Consider the following 21,621-nt stretch of genomic DNA (forward strand, 5'->3'; position numbering starts at 1 on the left):
ATGCAAATACGCGTCAGCTAACCTCAGATACTGCGACTGGGTTTATTACATGTAAACCAAGCCATGCACGCATTCATGCCCGCAACACTAAAATTGTATTTAGACGTCGGTCTACTATTCTCAACATAAACTATTGCATCACTGACAACATAAATCTGAGCAAATATTTATCGTCGTGGACGTCACTACCGTCCTTCACTGTTGTATTTTTCTTTCCGAATCTGAAGTTGTACTCCATCATTTATGTTTATTACCTTTAATCCCACGAAAATCAGCATCTTTAAGATCAATACATAAACAAAATTATTTCTCTAAATAATCAACTACATCAATATCAATTTCACAACAAATCATGATGAATTATGGAATATCTCAAGTACTGTGCCAGGTGCACAAACGCGCACATAAATACATGCATTTCTATACGCGTTTGTACAGATGCCTTTGTTTGTACAGCAATCACATGATTTCTTGGGCGTACTGAGTGGCTGAGTTCCATTAAATAGTCACCAACAGAGGGTGCACTAACCAAGAAACTATATATTAAACTTTCTTTATAGTGCGTATTTGTTATTGTAAGACAGCTTTTATGTCAAAATATTTCCATACCCCCTAAAATGATAAGAGATATTAGCTTTTTTAATGAGGAAAACAACTTCAAGATGTTGTTCTTACAGTTCCCAAGTTCTGATATGACAAATTAAAATTAATACAGTGAGCAACAGCCTATGGTATTCTATGTTTGTGCTGTGTGGGGCACATTAGAGATATAACTGTCATACTCATTATTTTATCATTGCGAATGAGGAGAGATCCCATTCCAAACGGTTTTTGTCCAACCACTGATCAAAGCCAGATCGAACTCGCCAAGTTCTCTGACAGAGTGTCATTCAGGGTTTGGAGTAGTGTGATTTTGTCCGCTTTGAAATATTTTACTGAGAATTTAATTTTGAATGATTGAAATAATTCATCTTTAGAAACAGAAGTAACTTCAATACACTGTTGATACTACTTGTGAACAAACTACGAGTAGCCCTAATCGTTTTCATTTTACTTTCATGATTGTGTATATAGTATTACCAGACCTTGAACAAAACACGCATCACGGTAAAAGTTACAATGACTGAACAAAGCTGGATCCATTTTCATTCCTGCTTTTTCATAAATGTCGGGCAGATTGGAATGTAGCGGGTCCATCTCCATTTCCTTAGACGAGACATACCAAACGGTAAGTCGTACGATTTCATCGGTTTCTCCTCAGAGAGTTGCTTTCCATACTCCCTCCATGACAACAACCCTCTCTCCTTGGCAGTCCCTTCAAAAGATAACATTTTTTTCAACAGCGTTTTAGCGTGGTCACCATTTCGAGTTGGTATTTTGCAATTAGTACTTCGAACAGATACTTATTACTGTCGTATTTGTGTGTTTATACGGCTAACCAGGACACTGCATCGAGTTTCAATCTCATTTGGGAACTCATGTTATATACACATCAAGATGTTGTATGTTGTTCATAAAAGGGGATGATTCCCAAGCACAGACCACTGGAATCACCGAATCCCTTATGTTTGAAATACGGATAGTTTTCAATCGGATTCGAACCCACAACATACGGCATCAGTCGCCTGGCTGAGAGGCCACAGACAGAACCGCTCGGCTAAATCTCCACTCCCAAAAAAGAGTGGTTCAATAGCCGGCTAAGTTGTAACATTTTTCTGACTGAGACCGCTCAACACGTTGTAGAGTTCGTGAAGCACTCACGCACGCATGCTCACTATCATACATCGCAAATACACACTTTATCGAAGCGAAGAAACGAATTTCATCGCTTTAACTGGGCGAACGATAACCTCGGGGACAATTCTGTCCACCAGCAGTGTTACCAACCCAGGGTAGAAAATACGGATAGTTTTCAATCGGATTCGAACCCACAACATACGGCATCAGTCGCCTAGCTGAGAGGCCACAGACAGAACCACTCGGCTAAATCTCCACTCCCAAAAAAGAGTGGTTCAATAGCCGGCTAAGTTGCTTATGAAGTTTCAGCGGACCCTAAATTTGATGGACTAAATTGTCATACTGAAATAACCCTTGCCATTTATTCATTTGAAAGTAAAGTTAATATACTTAAGATAAAGTTTGTTCTTATGAGTAAATATTTGATTAACTTATACTTTGCATCAGTGAAGAAATGAGTGGTAGGAGTACAGCCTCCAGCGGCCAGTCGATATTCCAATTTATTCATTCAAATAGAAAATAGAAAGTAAACTAATAATCAATTTTTAAACGTTTGTTCACTTTGATGAAGCGCTTTATGGTTCTTTTCCAATTGAAAATGGTGAAATCATGAGAAATTGGTATAAACCCTTGCAAGTCAGTGTTTCATTTACAATGATCTTCATCTTAAATTCTAGTTATCTTAGAAACGTACCCATTTTCATTTATGTTAGGTAACTCTATACAGTTTGGTGTTTACCTCTCAAAACTGCAATTGGGAATTGGCGACTGCAACCTAATTTCCTATTTGTTATTTTCCGATTTCTATTTGATTTTTAGCGTGGTCTATGCTAAGGACTGGAGAGGGGGAGCACGAGACGAGTTATCATGACATCCAGAAAAAAATATGTCTAAGCATTCCCGTGAATATTACGATTAGGCTAATCATAATTCCATGGGTGTTTGATCCTTAAATTCCTGACAATTCACAACCTAAATGAATCAGCCTTTTCCTCTATTTTTCCTGGAAGTATTTCTGATAGAAATAAAAGGTTTAACATGACGGAATTGTTCATTTTCTCCACATGTCATAGCATGCACTACAACTACTCCAATGGGAAAATTAATAGTTGAAGTTGATCAACGCGCCAAGGTGTATAACTCCGCTACAATGCCAGCGCTCCTCGCGTACCTTGCCTTGGTCTGGGACAGGTCTAGCTAAGGACAGGAAACTAGCAAAACGTTTAACAAAACATTTAGCACGCAGAGTATGTCACAAACGTTTGTGATTGGTTCGGTATCCCTCTGTTCAAAAGTCGTGAAATTAGCTGCACTGCTGATGACCGTTCATCATGTTGCTGCCTACTATTTGGTTGGAGGGAGAAAGAACATTTGACCGCTACCTTGTTTGAAAAACATTGACAAACAAAACTATAGTTTTGTTCAAATATGTGGGATGTCAATCGTTCCCTTGTCACTATCTGGTTCAATCTGATTGGCTGTTTCGAGGTGTCCATCATTTACGTAAGGGGAAATCCCAATAGACCACGCCTAAACTCAAATACAAATTAGGATTTTGTATCGAATTTTCAGTTCGCTATTCAACATGGCATGACCCTGTGGACATCGATACATTGAAATGCAATTATACAAAAGATTTTTGGAAAGTTATAAAGAAAATAAATAGGTATTATCTAAAGATACTTTTGAAAAAGATAGGATTTTCAAATATTGAATGAAGCTTTCCAAGCAAAATTCTGATTGGCCACAATGTACAATCCTCACAAAGCTTTTTACCTTTTTTCTCACACTTTATCTTGAGGCAAAATCTAATATACTTAGAAAAGGGCCAAATGCACTTTATCTGCTCGCCTAAAAAATTGAAATTTGATAATTACTCTTCATTCTATTTTCTAATAGAATACCGAAATTATAAATTCGACTGACCGCAAAGTGCCACGGATTACTGAAGTTCGAACATTACTTACCTGGAACTGTGTTGTCCAAAACAAATCCAAGAAAACCACCAACTAACATTCCAGTTTTCAGAATTATGTCCAGTACCTGGTCAGCTTCAAAACTTCCTAGAATTACAACGTATGTGAATAAACAATGACCTAATTAAGTTGTAGCATATTCTGTGAAATGATATTCATTTCATTGCATTGTGTTGCATTGTATCTGCATTAGGGTAGAACGCGCCCCGGGACAGATATTCGGACTCTCAAATTTCTACTTTCTTTTCTGATCTGCCGCTTGTAGGAGCTCATTTTAAAGCTCTTTGAGAAAGAAAACTTTCATCATCTAAGTTTTTCGAAAATTCTAAATTAAAATTTCACCCCATTGAGTTAACACTGGGATGGCGGCCATTTTGAATTTCAAATATCACAAAATGTTGCATAATTTGTTACGCTAGTTCCAAACTTTGCACGGTGACCCCTGATTATCATAGTTGATTTGGTCAGAGAATTGTTGAAAAATTAAGATCATGAAACTTTGAACAAAAGTTTAAAGCTTTCATTTTCGAGGCGCATACTACCTTAAAGGGTAAGTTTTATGCCAGCACCGTCCGATAGCAAGTAAATCATCTAAAATATTAAAGGTGTAGGAGCTGCTGTTGGTCTTCAGTTGAAATCGGCAATCGACGCTCTCTGCTTTACGATACTCTTTGAGAATTCATTTTGGGTTTAAAGTTATCCGAGAAGGGAAGTATACGGTTTCTTATATATACCTACCTGTCTGAATAATGCCCGGCTCAGAATTCAAATATGCCGGTATCATTATTCCACTGATGAAAGCAAACCCGAAAATGGATAGGTTTCTCGTCGAGGTCATATCAGTGTGTTTCAGGCTAGAGACTCCAATGGACACAATGATACCTGTGCGTCCGACATAAATGCAAAGAAGAATGGTAATACAGATCAACATGTGAACATTGGTGACAATCTCATAGTACTCTGCTAATATGACAAGAGCAACCTCGCCTTTATTACGGACTTTTTAAAGTTATTAGATGTTAGTTTATGATGAATATTTGCAAAATTAGATGTGCTGTTATATCTTCGAGCAATGATAAGTATCAAGATATCTAAGATTGGTGTGTGTTTGAGGAAGTGCACGAATTCATAATTTCACTGTCCATTCGTTCATGAGATTGACTTTGCAATGTATCCAAACTGGAAGAAATTTTATGGTTTTTGCATTTTCCAATTCAATCACAGTGCAGTGCCAGACAGGTAGTGTCGAGCCCAATTTTTGACAAAAGAAAGCACCCTCTGCCATAAACTTTCAAATTAATATGAATACTTCTAAAGACCACTTCCCCCTTCATGAATGCATTCATTTGGCGGATATTATTGGGATTTAAATAAATGTGGTTTATAGGTTAGGCAAATAGTATCTCTTAGCGTCAATAACACATATATTTAGGAGGTGAGCATATCCTAGTACGACTTGCAGATTGATACATCGCTGGTGTTACATGCATGGCAGGATATGCGCATTCTTTTCGAAACCCTGATGTTACATATTGACTTTTTCACAAGAGCTCTATAGGTCTCCCTTTGTCTGTCTTTTTTGTTTCGCCTCTGTGGTCTTACGTTTTGCACCGAGTCCTTGTGGTGAGCTTCTTAAACGTCTTTGACTATAATTATCTGGTTTCAGATCGGTACATTAGCTAGCTGTCTTTCACTAAATCTCTTGCAATTCTACGGCTTCTGTAATGCTAGAGGGTTTATACATTTAGGTATTATCATACATCTCATATTAGCCTGCTTTAAGGTATACATTGTCATAAAATTATAAACTAAAAATCATGTAAAATAGTTTCCGTGTAATTCCTTGTTTCTAACGTATACTTTATCTTATTTCAATGACACTCATAGCTATACATCTTACCCGAAATAACCCACAAGACGCCTCCAACTATAGGTGTTGGTAGCGAGGCGACAACGGCTCCAGCCTTACCAACAACTGCGAATATAAAGAGCAGCAGACTGGTCCACTGAAATACTCGACGGCTAGCAACCTAAGTGGAAATCAAGCAGAGTTTTACTTGTAACAAACGTCGCCAAGACAATTTTCTCCGCTAGCAATTGAGATGTAGAAATAAATAAATGTGGCGCAGAAGAATTCAAGGCATTCGTAATTTTTAGAGATGTGAAAGACTTAGTTCACAACAACGTTCAAAGTTCAAAGTTACAAACAAAAACCTTAACGTTTAGGATGAAGTTTGATTCTGTTCGATGAATCGTTGTAGATTTTAAGATTTTGCCTTTGAAAATTCAGATAAGCTTGTATCTCACAAATATCTCTGCTGTTTTCGATACTGGCAGACAATATGAGCATGCATGCACGAAATTACGAAAAAAAAATATTGATCTTGGCAATGCCACCTAAATTCACATTAGGGGACATGGAGAGGTATTAATTCAGGTTATGTGATTACCTTTAGAGCAGTTTAGGCATTTCCATATATTGCTTAAGAGTTTTCTGTTACAATGGCTTCACACAACCATTTAGTTAAATGTTCGTTTTACAATTCGTAGTCTTTGCTGCATGTTTGCACAATTACGAAAATCCGCCTTTCTGTGGATATTACCAATTATCACCGAGACTTATTGCTTAACTGTTTGAATACGCCAGTGTCGTCTGTTACTCACATTACTTGATATAACACACTGCATACAACGTTGACAAGTTTTAGAAGTGCCAGAGTTTTTTATCTCTCGTTAATTGGTTGTGTACACTCTGACGGCTGTCTGCCACTCACGATATCATAGACTTCGTTTTGGTACGAGGGCGGTATGCGGTGAATGGTACAATGGCTTCCTAGTCATTTTGCTGGATTTCCTTACGTTTTCTGACCCAATCGTGATAAGGACCAGTGATATCGTTATCGTGGTTCAAACTTGTGTGTTCCTCTACCTCAGCAAAAGGCAGGTTTCGCCCCATGCACTTTTGTCTGACATTTTAAAAATATCTTCCCAGTCTGCTACTTGAGTGGACTCATCATTAACCTTTTGAAATGTGTGAGGTTTTCTTTGTCTTGTTTTTGTAATCTGTAAAATTTCCTTTTTCGCGACGGGGTGAACATTGATTATGGTGGCCATTTTGAATTTCAAGTATTGAAACAATTTTGATGATTGTTTTTCTCTGGTGCAAAATTTTCCACAGGGATTCCTGTTTGTGTTGTTAGTTTTGGAAACTGTCTGTTTCCAGGTCTATATTATTTGAACATTAAAGGCTGACATCTAAAGACGATGTTTTGTATCTCAAGTTATGATAATGTACAACCTAGAATCTGAATAAGACAAAAGAGGTAATCGTAACATACTATTGCAAATGTGAAATTCATTGCCATAGTCATTAATAGTTTGAAGTGACTGTTTAGAGCTCTGCATGCCAATGGCGTTTGATAGGTAAGTTTCTTGAAATCATTGCCGATTACTGGCGCTTATACACCCATTACCTTGGTAATAGCAATGGCGCCAATGTTCTGTGAATACGATGTAACGCCAAGAGAGCCCCACATTCCAGCGAACAGACCGGCTAGTCCCTCGACTGAAATACCACGATTTATAGCATGGCCAGGCGGTGGAGGGGCTCCAGACATGGCAGCACATGCGTAGTAGTCACCAACTGCATCGATGATGGAGGCGATAACACCAGCACACATACCAATAACTGCTGCTACACTAACCGTGGGTACACCCCATCGAACTGGAAACAAGATATCATTACATTACACGCTTAATATATTGAATTAAGTAAAAAAATAAGCCTATTTCTAAACTAGATGTACATTTATCAGGATCGGCTGAACAGGAAATAACACATAGAGAGGAAATTTATTTCTTTAGAGTCGCATATTCAGAATATTATTAAAAGGACCTTTCTTTCCGGACACCTGGTACCACCACTAATCATCAGTGATCCAAGATGGTCCTTCTTAACTTTGTAAATCACAAACGTCCCATAACCTGGTAATGTATAACCTTCAAAGAAAATGATTATTGAACCAGTTTAATGTCATATTTCAAACGATTCACGTTCTGCATAAGACAGAGCCCTGCAATATGTGAATCAGATAAGGGTCCGAATGGAGCTTCGAACGAATACGACCACTTAATGTAAGAATGAATTTAGCTCCATTGTCACTATCAGTAATGATATCAGGTCACATGTATCCAACTGATCGAAATTCCTACTTCAAGGCTGCGTTAAGATACAAAAAGTGCAAAGCTCGCCTTTTCTAGATTCAACCAATAAAAATACATAAACAATGCTCGCAATAGTTTCTTTACAGGTACATTGTAGAACGAACCAGCCTCGGAATGATACTACGCTATTGGATGCCAGAACGATACAGTTTTGAAACAACAATCGGATTTTTTGCTGCGTTCCTTTCTAAAAGACATGTAAATTTTCGGATAAAGTTTTACTCTTGCCGCTTGTTCCTTACCTTCAACCCAATTTTTTCACATTATCTGCTTATTCAACTACATTCATTGTTACATAAGTCGTAAGTATCTTCAATTTATGCGGCAGAGTCCAGTGTTCTCAATGGTTTACTTCCGGTTATTCTACACAACGATTCCATGCTTTGTGTAAATTCTGTTTTGTAGAGGTTGCAGTTCATGGAGTGATTTCAATAGGTTGTTTAGTCAATTCAGCTTTGTTATTTGCTTTTGTCTGATAACAATGGCGCACGAAACGTCTAATCTACCATATGAAGTGAATATTTTTACAACACTGCCAATTTTATCAGACATCTTAAAAGATATGAGTAAAGTTTCGAAGTTACTTGGCTCCACTTTAGCTGCTAGAAGTTTGCTTCACTTGTTTAATGCCCCTAATGAATTTCTTCGTCTCAAATAAGTATAATATCGAAACGCTGAATGTCGTTTATAAAAATAATTACAAGCTTACATGGAAGAGGGAACCAAACCCATGGAATAGACGCAATGCTGTCAGCATGTCTGTCAGTTCTGGCTTGGTAAGACGGATCTGATGGATCGTCGGTGAACACACCAGTTTCAGTCAAGATGTAACAGAATAGCCACGAGATGAGTATTGCTATGAGCACCTGAAAAAGAGCGAAGTACTAAATTTAAGGTAGAATGCACAAGGTGACAGATATCTGGTTTATACAACTTTATGACGCGATTTTAGTTTAACACTTGTGGGGCTCATGCTATGAAGCAAATAATGATTCGCCAGCTTATTTTTGTCAAAATAGAAAAGTTTCTTTTTTCTCCATAGAGTTACAACAAAAGGATGAATTTTGCAGCGTCGGTAAATATTTTATAATTTCTATAGACACAAATTTTGCGCGGTAACAACTGATTGCTATTCTTGATTTCAAAAGGGAATGGTTTAAAGTTTCCTTGAGGAAATTTTATGCTAACGTTTTTGATCTCGATTCTTTCATTTTTAGGCGCCATTTTTGTACGGCTAGACGAGGTGTTTCCTGAAAGGATGAATCTTATTCGTATATGCTTCGCACACAGAACCATAATTGTTAAACGTCATAGAATATGTTCCTTTTAGGTGTATACCCTTTACATGTAAGCGTACAAAACAATAGACACACTTTAGTGTAGGCATATCAATTTAGAAATCCCCTTAAAGTACTTACAGGAAAGAGTGAAAATATTTTGGCACCGTTGATGTAACATCTCCTTTGCTTCCTAATTGTGCACCACGGATAGGGTAATTTGATATTGCCCATGTACAGGTAGAACATTATCATAAGACCCGCCGTTCTGGCAATCATATGAAGAAATTTCCATGAGTAACAAAGATATCACCAGGCTTCCAATGTTTTGTTCATAGATCAATCCAACACATTAAAGGTGTTCTTACCATTATGTGCAAATATCAATGCATTCATTTCAAGTGTTTCATTCAGCAAACAACACAGGAAGGCGGGCAAGCTTGAATGTACCTGCTTGCAGTACTGTCCCATGCATTTCAACACAAACAGGACAACGCCGCCATCATTGTTCCGTAGATAGCCACGTTACAAAGTCTTACCAAAAGAATATACATGTATTTTCTGTGAAGTGTATTATTTTGGTCTTCCCCTGGTTGTTGGTCGATACAGAAACGGTCTTGTAGCATATTCTAGTAACTTTCTCATTAATTCAAAGTTACCATCTGAGCTGAGGACACGAAGGTGATGACAAACTTATGCCGCTGAAATATGTGTAGTTGTGTGAATATACAATCTAGTATGCAAAACGTTCTCTGCAAAGTACTCGAATACGACAATGTAAACCTACGATTATTTCTTACGGTTATATCGTAATGTTTGTCCAACATTTCCCCTTCTTGTTGTTGATTTAAAAGTACATTTCACATAAGAGTTGATAGAATAGCATCAGACGAAATTAATTTTCAGAAGTGGATAAAAAGTAACGAGCATAAACGAAATCGAGATTAAATATTTGCAATGGAGGCATTACTGGCTATAAGTTGAGGATTCAGAAACAAATTACATAAAAGATAGATTTTAAATGACATGTTCAACAGGAAAATAAGTACATGAGTGTGCACTTACAGGAAGGCTATACCCAAGTGTGTTTTGGCGTTTGGCAAAGCAATATCAGTGAGAGCAACTCCAATGAGTGAGATAGTTGGAGCAACGGTCAATGGTCCGACATAGTGCAAGACAAAGCCAATCGCACCGGATAATCCGATCAGGATTTGGAAACATGCTGCGACCAGAGTTGCACCTTGTATCTAAATTTGAGATCACGAATAAAAGTTTTTGTAAAGTCTGAAACACATGTCTGATTTGCAGTGTCAGCTAATTCGTATAAATTCTTTGGTGAAACTGAAGAATGCTGGGTCTGCACAATTTTGCAAATCGATGCATTCCAGGGGATGAATTTTTTCCTAACTATATATTGCGGAAACCCCAATTCTTTTCGTAAAGAAGATTGGGTGCAGCGGTCTTTGCGCCATGGTTTTTATGTGTTACGATTCTCTTCGGACGAAAACATGTTCGGACAATCAAAATGATGCAGGTAAGCACACTAGGTTTCACGGTAACTGTAAACTGTGCTGTTAACCACAAGGCTTAATTCGAATCTTACCTCTCTGACTCTGTCACTGTAAGTTATATCGTATTCCACTTTGGCATTCTCGGTGTCGTTTAGTCTTAGATCTGAAAAATAGAGGAAGCAGGAAAGAACGTTTGTTTCTAAAAAGTCGAACAGCATAAAATAGTTTCCAGGGCGAAAACTTTTCGCTGATAATAAAATATAAAATGAACCACTGTGGGCAATTTCAGTGTCAACAACAGTTTTTGTAACCCAGACGGCATCAATGACGACGATAATGGCTTCGTTTATTTCATTAACATCACTATAGATTTAGATAGAAATTAAGCCAAAAACCAATTCTGTTACTTCTATATAACTGTTTTGAATTACCTCATGTATCTTATGTGCAGATGTTTGGAGGAATACTTGCATCACACACTCGAAACTGCACAGTACGTAGCCTTGAAAACTCAAATGTACCTTGTCACAAGGTCCTACTATTCAAAGACTTTGTACTTCTAGACATAAATGAGCAATATACTTTCAATATACAGCATCGATGGAAATGTTCTTCAAACGATTATATGCTGGTTCTCAAGAATTCGACATTCCTATCAAACTCGATTCAGGGACATGCCTACCTCAATTTTGCTCCTATTTTTGCTTTCCTGTTATTATGATTTAAGTCATTTAGTCAGTTTGCCTCTCCTAAATTACCTATTTCAGAGTCTGCGCACTTCCATCGTTGTGTGGCCATGACTACGCTCGCTGGGACGAGTAGAGAACCTGCGATTCCCTGAACTATTGGTAACCTGCAAAGAAAACAACAAATCGTGAGAACTTTAAAAGCTTTTATTTTAAAGTCATGATCAACTAAAAATCCTTTGATTCATAAATCTTTGCCTTTGAAAGTGGCAGACTACAAGACACTAACGTTTTCTCAGTTTCAATTTATATATGTATTGTTTCTTAGAGGCCAACAAATAACAAACGTGTAGTTCCTGTCCACAAAGAAGTGTAGGCGTGTCCTTCATAACCAGAGGGCGATCACACTTTTAGGGGCAGATAAATTTGGTAAGAGTCACTGTAGTGTTCATCATTATTGCAATATAATTTTATTGATGTCGTGTTCCGGGACAGACAGGAGAGTGTTCAAGGAACGGTTTTCATCAATAATAATGTTTGTTTTTTTAAAGTTTTATTTGTGAAACCCTTACAAGAACAAATACCCAAATCCTATGTTAACAGGCTTGCTTCTTTCACATACGAACCTTGTGCCAAAGGTGGTTTGCAAATAGGTTCCAACAGCTTCGGTCAGGACGATCGCACTGAAGAATTGAGCAATCACAGTGTTCCTCTCGTTTTCTGGCACACAGGTCAAATCAGCCATGACAAACGGGACAAATAACGAACCAGCGAACATAGACAAATGATGCTGAAGAATATAAGGTAACACATGGGACTAAGTAATCAACCTATCATGTAAAAATATAACATTTAGTCAAGACAAGAACTTTTTTCGATTTTCACGTATCGGTATCCGTATCATGCTCGATAAAATATTTCCCTTTCAACGACCCAAGCTACTTAAGCTGCTAGTATAAAGTTCTGTTATATATGGTTTCCATTGGATTTCAACCTCTATTTTAAGTATTTTTTCTGATTCCATTGAATAGATATCATTTAATCTAGCTCCAATAACTCAACTTAACATTGTGTTTATAAATATTTCATGTGTAGCATCTATATGGTACAGAAATAATGTACAATTTCGCCTAGTGTAAGTCTACCGGTAAATGGTATAATGGTCAGCAACTTAAGTTACAGTATGGTAAAGATAATAATAATGGTAAAGAAAAGAAAATAAATCGGCTAAATCAAGTCCGTTTCTAAGAAAATGACTATCGTAAAGAATAAAGATTTGTCAAAAATTGCTCTTGGTTTGGAATTGGTATTCCTCTTATGGAGATTAAGTTAGCAATGGTGGTTTCAATTATCGGATTGACGGCCTTTCCAATCTCTAACAATTAAGTCATTGCTTTTGGAAGCCGTATGGCTATGCGATAGGCAAACATGGCCCTGAGAGTAAGATAAACAAACAGCAGATAGACTGATACTAGTATGTACTGTTGAATTTGATTTTTAGATATTTATAACAATTTTAACCCACTTATTATCTCATACGACGGTAATGTTTGAAATAATAGGTACCGTGTATATTTCTTCATTAAATTGTACTCCGAAAATATTTTACGGCTATGAGTGACTCCGAAATCCAAATTACAAGTTGTGCCGCTGTGTTAGGGGAGCCACAGGCGCATTAGCACGTCATTAGGGACACGATGTACGAGATCGGGCAGACGACTGATCGATGAAGCAGGGTACCCAAGGACGCCTGTGGGAGTTTCGTATTTGAAGAGTCGCTGGGTGTACAAAGCTTTGCAAGGGCTGTGATAAAACAGTTAACCGATGAGCGCGGCTGCTTTCGACATCGATAACATATATACCTTGTTCATTCTAATGATTTTGTTATGGAGCTGCATATGCCTTAGCTGATATGGTATAGAACGTAAGGGAGAAGCTGCAGATTTCACTTTATTCAGCATTTGTGATGCGTTACTCTTGGACATTTATCTGGAGAAGAAGGAGCAGCGAAACCTGTAGGAGTGAAACTTCGCATATTGCCCGGTTCGCCGTTCGATTGGTCCTTGTGAATCCCTCGTTATATGTTATGTATTCACCGTTTTTATCTTGGCCCAGAGATATGACACCCCATTCCTTCTGATGGTGCACATTACTGGCACGAAGACCGGTATAGCTTAGAGAACATTGAGCAAATAGGTAGCTATATGTGTTCCGGCTAGTAATGGTCGTCGTTTTTCTTGACCCCAATAAAAAAAAATAGCGAGGAGAAGATAATCTTTTAACGTCCTTCGCTCTACGGTCATTGCTGCCTCCCATACTTCAAACACGGCAACCTCTCGCTTTGTTTTCATGAAGGTATTCCTGTTTCTGTGGTTGCCTTCAAACAACTACTTAGTCTGTCGAAAAACTTTTGAATCTCGGGTTCTGGTTTGCCGAATTTGAAGGGCGCACGACCCCGGAAGCTCTGACTTCATCCGTAAGATCAAACTGTTTGAGCTTCTGAGGTTAGGTTGGTCGATTCGTTCACGCTAATGTATCTCGTCTGTGTAAAAACAATTGATTTTCGAAGTGTGGCGACACTTTACAATTCACCTAATCGTAGTATTTATTCTGCTACTCCACACAGAAATAGACAGATGACAATATTTATAAACAGAAAAACCTCTGATACCTTGTTCGATTAAATTTGCATATCGATAATATCATTTGTGTATGTCCCGGTGAAAATACCAGTTTGTGAACGAATCTGAGAGATTGTGTGTATGTAAATAAAGATAAACGCATTATTTTCGTTTTGGTAATTTGCAAGTCACCTTGTACAAATGCAGGTTTTATGTTTTCCGTTGAGAGATGGTGCTTCTACTGACAGTATCATGGAGGGAGATCTCTTCTGTATTTGGAAACCTCATATATTAAGGTAACACCCAAGAAGGGGTGCAGTTCGAACCATGGATGTACATCCATGTTCAGACAAAGACCCCTGACATCTTATCAGTGCTTCAGCTATATGGAATAGCAAATGAAAACTTCCAATAAGGAGTTCGACAAGTTTGTGATCACTCAATATTCAGGTGTCTTCCTACCAACACGCATTATGGCTCCTTTGTTATGGGCCATGCAGGGTTGATCTTTCTTGTACATACAAAATGAAGAATCATGACATTATTACATGCCGGCAAATCGTGCATCTTACCATAAGTATTCTTGCCGCGTAGGTCTTAATCTACACACCCACTAAAGATATGACATTCGGTAATAAACCCTTCTTGTAAGAATACGCATTTCAGGATCATAGACTATTCTTTGTATCCCACGTGAAAGTCTCTTTCAAAACCTCGGCTGCAGATTAAGTTTTGGATTCCATGTTCAAATGCAACTCCAACTGTATAAATCGTGTCTGCTGTCGTCTTCAAATGCAATGTCAATTTCTCCTGGTGTATGTTTCCTAACAAACTCACTTGCAAGTCCCGGAACCCTTTCACACGTTTTGGAATGATTTGTGATTCAGAAGGCCGATGGCTAAGCCACATGATCTGTTCCCGTCTTTTCGAAATGAATTAAAATTTGTTGACCGGAAGGGAACTGGAATACGCTCAAAGTATTGAAGGAGGGATAGAATGCGCTTAAATCTATGCAAAACATAATTCCTTTCTCTCACATGCTTTCAAAGCGTGATAGAACACACTATTCTTGATTCTGGAAACACATATGATTTAGAAATATTACTTTTATATAATTATGTTTGAGGAGATTCTTCCTGTTACTATGGAGGGATTCGTCCCGGGTACCAGGAATGAACGTTACCACGATACAGTACTTTTCTGTGGACATATCCTAAACCAGGAAATTTGTCTATGTATTGTTTGAGTGAAGTAAAACGCTTTGTCGGGGCTTGTCTCTTAAAGTTATCTCTTACCATTAACAGATAACTGAGTTTTTCTCACCTGAAGTCCAAACGCCAAGCAGGCATACCACGGTGGTATATCATCCAGCTTGTACTTCATTTGAACTCCATTGCGCTGATCGTTTTCTTGCTTCGAGGAGTCAGCAACATAGGTGATCTCAGTTTGGTCGATGACCTCACTCCCGACGACGCTGATGTTGTCATCTAAGCAATGGAGATCGATCTGCACACTCTCCACCTTGCTTCCGACCGACTGCATGCTTGGGACTCAATACTCTATCTGATCAAGAAAAATTCAGACAGAAAGCAGAGTTGGGCGCATCAGGTTCAAATATGACTTTTATCCATGCGTGGCGAAAATAGAACTTACAAATGAATATCATCCGTCCACTCCCATGTGCAAAGAGACATTTTAGATATGCGAGCAAAAGTGTTTGAAAAGTTTCTGAAAACTATAAGAATTAAATGATAGACGGCGGAAAGTTATAACAGAAATGTATGTCTTGTCGCCTTCTGTAATTGACTTCAAACATTCGAAGATTATATTATAGATGACATGACAAGTAAGATGCATAATACTTGGACTTGAAATGTGTACGTTCCACCTACAATTCAAAGGAATGTTATTTGATCCCAAGCTACCGATCGTTATGAATTGCTTAAGACAAGACCAGTCTTGCACGCACAACGAAGTATTATGCCTTTAAACTTGAATTTATTTATTTGTTTTGCTTTTTTACCTGTGAAACAGCAGGATACCTTAATTACAGATTCGTTTCAAATGTAAAAGTGTACGTGAAGGAATAAAACAATACACAACGATGACAAATATACAAATCATGCATTTCCAGATTTACACATACATCTAAAATTATTAACATTTTCAAAAATTTCAAAATTGTGCTAGTTAAAACAGTACCACTATTACGATATTTGACTCTTAATAAACAAATAAAAATGTTAGTTCGTGAGAGATTGGTCTAAAATATAGAATGTGAGTTGTTATATTCAACTAGGATGGGACCGTTATACTTTCACTGAAATATGTTTCCTTGGTGTACGTTAGAAGGATGAAAGATATTCAGTGAACGAATTTACAGTCAAAATACATTTAAAAGTTTTGAAATGTTGGTATGAATAAATTAAATGCTCTACCGACCAATTATAATGTGTTCCCGATAAGAGAGCAAGGTCGTGGCACTGCGCATTTTGTGTTTGCATAACATTAGGTGTCTTCATTTTTTCATTGTTTCGCTGCTTTTAAAAGGACCGTCCTTTTTCATGAAGAAAACATGTCATCGTACTTTCTATGAACTATATGTACCTTGGTAATATGGTATAGAAAGATTGTTGATCGCTTACGTCACAGCGGTCTTGGATTGCGACCAGCCTGTGAATGGGCGCGTTGGGCATTCTGATTGAAGTCAACTTCAATTATGCGAGACATATAAACATAAAGACAACGTAAAATACACGTTTAATACAAAGAAGCGTGGTTAGATTATTGGTTGATGGTATGGATTAAGGCACGCGTCTTTGCAATAACAATTTACAAAAAATAATATCATGATGTACTTTTAGCAGATTTCATGAAATCAAAGATTAAATGAAGATTTAAAGAACTCATTCGCTCGTGTGCTTTGCTACGCCTTTTAAACCCTTTGAGTGATGTAATTTTTCCCACCAAAAATTTAGTGCAACATTTTATCTATTTTTATGAATTTTTCTGTATTTTTAAAAATAATTTTGGATCAAATGGACATCACAAATAATTGGCGTGTTTTATATAGTTTTATATCAAAATTTTGTCAAAATCTGAAAAAAAATGACTGGGGTATATGTTATAAATGCAACAGAAATTGAGTTTGGCACTCAAAGGGCTAATTGACTAGTGATAATGTGTTTAGTACAAAGCGGTTAGCAGGTTAGCTGACAAGCTCAGTGCATACTCCACAGTAAAGCCTAACCAGACAAGTATCCATTGCTAATACAGATATAATAATTATGTTACAGTGCAAACGATTTTGATGAATGGTTTACTCTCTAAATATTTCATTTTCTTTGTGTTGTTGAAGATGAAATTATTTTAAAGGGAGTCTTTTTTCACTTACCTAGACATATCCTCTCGGCCTAAACCAGGTACGAGCTGTACATACGCTGACACAGTAACGTGTACCAGCGATATCGACAGGCATGCAACCAAAATAACACACATTAAGGCAGAGTGTAATAATAGAGGTAAATAAGGGTGGCGACCTGCTCGTATGGAGAATGACAATCGCTTAGACGTTTGACACCAAGAAAGCGGAAGACTACACAAATCTAAATCATTATATGGAATCAATTACACGAGTCGTCAGTTAAAATTCAAATTCGGACTTCTTGGACTTAAAAGTCTGGTTCGGCGTATCAGATCACAACGAGAAAACCCAGACTTGTTTCATGTCTGTGATCAAATAGAGCTTACCTCGTCAGATATTCACTATGGCATATAGGAGATGTATACACAGCGACTCAGTAACGCCTACCAGCAATATAGAGGGGCATGCAACCAAAATAACTCATTGTGGCAAAGGTAAAAAAGGGATGTGTCTTCTTAATTCAACCTGCTCGAGTATAACCACATGACACTAAGACTCTTTGTGAATAGCCAATAGCGACGCTAATTTGGATTACGGTGCTGTATTGCTGGATTGCTTTTGTGCAGAGATATAAATATGCATTTGTGTTGGCGGTTGGGCACAAAACTGTTTGAAGAAGACTTACCACAACTGACGATTACTTACATAGGAAGTTACACAAGCGTTTTAATCATAATAATCATTCTATAGCTACGCACGTCACATAAATGATATGCGACAACATGGGTAGAACCGAGATCTAAGTAAATGAACATAGCAACTAAACGCAGCATAAAGCAATACATTAAATATTACATTATTCAGATATTTTACTTGACAGACTATAGTTTAGTCATAGCAAGGACGTAGCAGCTACTGCCATGGTCGACTGCTGAGCATAGGCAAGGCATTCGGATAAGAGACCATAGAAGTTTTTTGATTTGTTTACAGATCAAACAAGGCTTCGGATTAAATGAAAGCCTGGAGATTAACACTGTGTTTTTCAATTCACGAGCGATCGACGAAAAGTTTGTGTACAGCATGTCAGATTTCAAAGCAAACAATTGAATGGAGCGTTGATCTATGTTCAATGAAAACAATATTGATTTTTGTGACCTCTTTCAAAACAAATTCCAAAGGAGCTCAACTTCCATATTGCTTGGTCGGAGGCATCTTGAATAATATGCTGCGCCGCCATCTTGCTCCTTTATTTACCCCGCCCACTCTTTCGGATATAAATTTAAATCGAGTAAACGTGGTCTAGATTACAGTATAGCTGTATTCCCAATTATGAGAAACATCACCCTAAACAGGCCAACAAAGGGATTATTTTCCTTTTGATGTCCACAATGTCCCCTGATGCTCTGACGGTGCTAAGGCGATCGAGTGCGAAAATTCAATGTTAACTATTTAGTAAGCTCATGGTTGTGATGCATTTTTGTGGCATGAAACCATAATTATGCATCAGACTCGATTTGATGCCACTTTAGACTAATGTCTTATTTGCATCTAATTTGCATTGACAAACAATGACAACCTCTCAAGGCACGAAAGACCACAACTAGCACGAAGTGGACATACTGCAAAAATTCCCTAACATTGATCAGATGTATATCGACGCACACAATCGAAACTGTTTATTTCTGTAACAACAGAGAACAAAACAAATTTGGCCAGCCTACCCCAGACTATAACCATACTATACAAGAAAACATAACTATAACCGAAAACTATAACTAACAGGAAGTTGTCCCACAAAGGGGATCATTAGGTTGCTCTTGATATGTCATGAGTTTTGCATCTCATTCGTGTTTGCTATATTTCATCAACATCTTTGAAACAATGATGACCTGCAGCCAGGACCCTTATTTCACAATGGTTGACATAGAACTCTTTTTCATTTTAAAATGGCGTCTGTAGAAAGCTGATACCTCGACAATTCACAATAATGCACATTTACTAGTTTATGAACGCAAACGAAACTGTCTTACCTGATTCATAATCTCTTGCTTGTAGATAGATACCACAAAATATAATTAACGTTTTTTCACACATATGTTTGTTGCTGAGAAAGTCTAGCCCTATGCTAAATCTTTTAAAAGCGGACGTTTGCCCAGGGAGGGTTCTGTTATTATAGCAGGGATTGGCGCGTCGAATTCAGCATGGAACTCTGTCAAAATAACGGAACCACCTGTCCACTCTAGGTCTATTCCCCGCAGCATTTTGCAATACCCAATTTGCAATTGTTTATCTAGCTTATGATTGTGTCATGTGCATTAATTGTTATTATATCATACCAGTATATTGATGTTGCAAATACAGCGATCTGATTGGTCGAGACGCGAGAACCGTGGTATATTGGCGATATACCACGGCTAGTATGCGCGCTAGCTCTCAGCTTGAGGAAAATTCATTTTATGACGTTCCACGCCAGAATGTCAATAAACTGTTATGATATGATAGACCAGTTCACTTCATATATGCACTCGTTATCGCTCGTGCATATATGTCGTGAACTGGTCAAAATCTCGTGGTATACCATCGCTGGGTGTGCTTTATTGCTTAAATATTGCATGCAGAAAACATATAAATCGTCAACAAGCTGAATATATGGTATTTCAAATATGCGGTTGGAAGTTCACCTAAAAGCTTTTCCTGTAACATGCAACAAACCCCGAAAAAGAATGTGCAAAGTTACAGTTACCGGGTTTTAATTACACATTCGTTGCGATTAGCATTATTTGTTGTGGAATCACTGTCTGTGGGTATATTTATTTACTGTTTATTTTAATCTAGAATAAAATCGCTAAAATCAAATGGCTGCCACCTTTACGTATGCTTTGTATCGACAGGAACATGAAGATCTTCGTAAGTTTTGTGAAGTATGGGCGCATTTATCAAAAAAGCCTGCATCACCTAACTCATCGCTACTGAAATACATGTATTATGAGACTGTTTGAATCGAAACCTTAAATGACATAAGTGAATGTCCACCTTGGAGATAAATTAGATTGCGTCATCTGTCATATATTTTGCGTAATGTCAGGCCATGTATTGGGTAATCAGGCTCAGCCATGCCAAATAAGTAAGCACTTCGGAAATTTTTATTAGGAAGTTGTGAACATTGAAACTTCAATGAGACATAGTGTAATGAATGTATTATCCCGAAAAAATCTTACTTTGGCACAGATCCATTATGAAGTAAATGCATAATCTATGTAAACTATCATTTGTTCATGAATGTCACATATAGCCATACTAAGTCTCTAATGTATAAGTTGTAGGCTAAGCTACGTCTCTAAGGTGAACGCTTTCTAAAATTGTAATTAAAGGCTATTGAAATTTAAACTTTGTGTAAAAATAATGCAATAAATGTGTTGTCCTAAATAGGTGTTACGTAGATACAGATCCACCAAGGAATAAATGTCATGTGTCTTAAGTATACTTATATTGTTAATCATTGGCCCTTAAAGTATAGGGTAAGATTAAGCTAACAGGCAAACACTTCCGAGATTGTTGTTTGAAGGCCATTGGAATCTGACCCCAAATAGATCTTACTTTCATATAGATCTATCATGACGTAATCATAATCTGTGTCGATTATCGGACATGTGTGTTCTATGGCACCCGACGTCAAACCACAGTCTCTCCAGCGGCATGTGCAGAGGGACTGTGGTATAGCGTATAGCTTTTTAAGCCATGTCTCATAGGTAAACACTTGTCGAAATGTTATTGAAAGGCTGCTGCAATTTGAACTCCGTATAAATATAGTGAAATAAATTAGCTTTCTTAAACCTATTTTTCTTGTATCAAGATCCATCTTGGAGTAAAAAAATATTTTGTGTCAGGTATATGCGTATCCGCCATTTGCCCAGATGTATAGGGTATAGCCTAAGTCAAGTCTTATAGGTAAACACTTCAAAATTTTATTAGAAGGTTGATACTATTGAAACTTGAAACATAGGGTATGGTTTACATGTCCGTCCCCAGGGATGGGGTGTAGAGGTGTCTTGATCTCTACACAGGTTCCTTATTGCTGTTGTTTATTTTATTTTAATACTTTTGACTAGGATATATGTAGGTAATAAAAAAATTTACCACTAACCTTGTGTCCTGAACTTATGCGCATGTTAGCACAGGTATGGCAAAGATTTTTTTTCCTTCACTGATTGATGTAGTTATCCTT

At 37.5% G+C, this 21,621-nt stretch overlaps 1 protein-coding gene across 1 annotated transcript; it reads right to left on the reverse strand.

Annotated features, from left to right (window-relative positions):
* Positions 1–231: 231 nt before the first annotated feature.
* On the reverse strand, positions 232–17,482 carry LOC139152333 (solute carrier family 23 member 2-like). The gene is made up of 13 exons (XM_070725476.1): positions 17,427–17,482; positions 15,356–15,595; positions 12,038–12,201; positions 11,484–11,578; positions 10,818–10,888; positions 10,280–10,461; positions 9,356–9,482; positions 8,647–8,803; positions 7,187–7,437; positions 5,614–5,743; positions 4,452–4,595; positions 3,705–3,800; positions 232–1,315 (listed from the first exon to the last, which is right to left on the reverse strand). Exons 2-13 carry the CDS (start codon positions 15,572–15,574, stop codon positions 1,146–1,148), a joined length of 1,806 nt encoding a protein of 601 aa, XP_070581577.1. The 5' UTR covers positions 15,575–15,595; positions 17,427–17,482; the 3' UTR covers positions 232–1,145.
* Positions 17,483–21,621: the final 4,139 nt, after the last annotated feature.

The sequence above is a fragment of the Ptychodera flava genome, chromosome 15 (assembly GCF_041260155.1).
Source record: "Ptychodera flava strain L36383 chromosome 15, AS_Pfla_20210202, whole genome shotgun sequence".
Lineage (NCBI taxonomy): Eukaryota > Metazoa > Hemichordata > Enteropneusta > Ptychoderidae > Ptychodera > Ptychodera flava.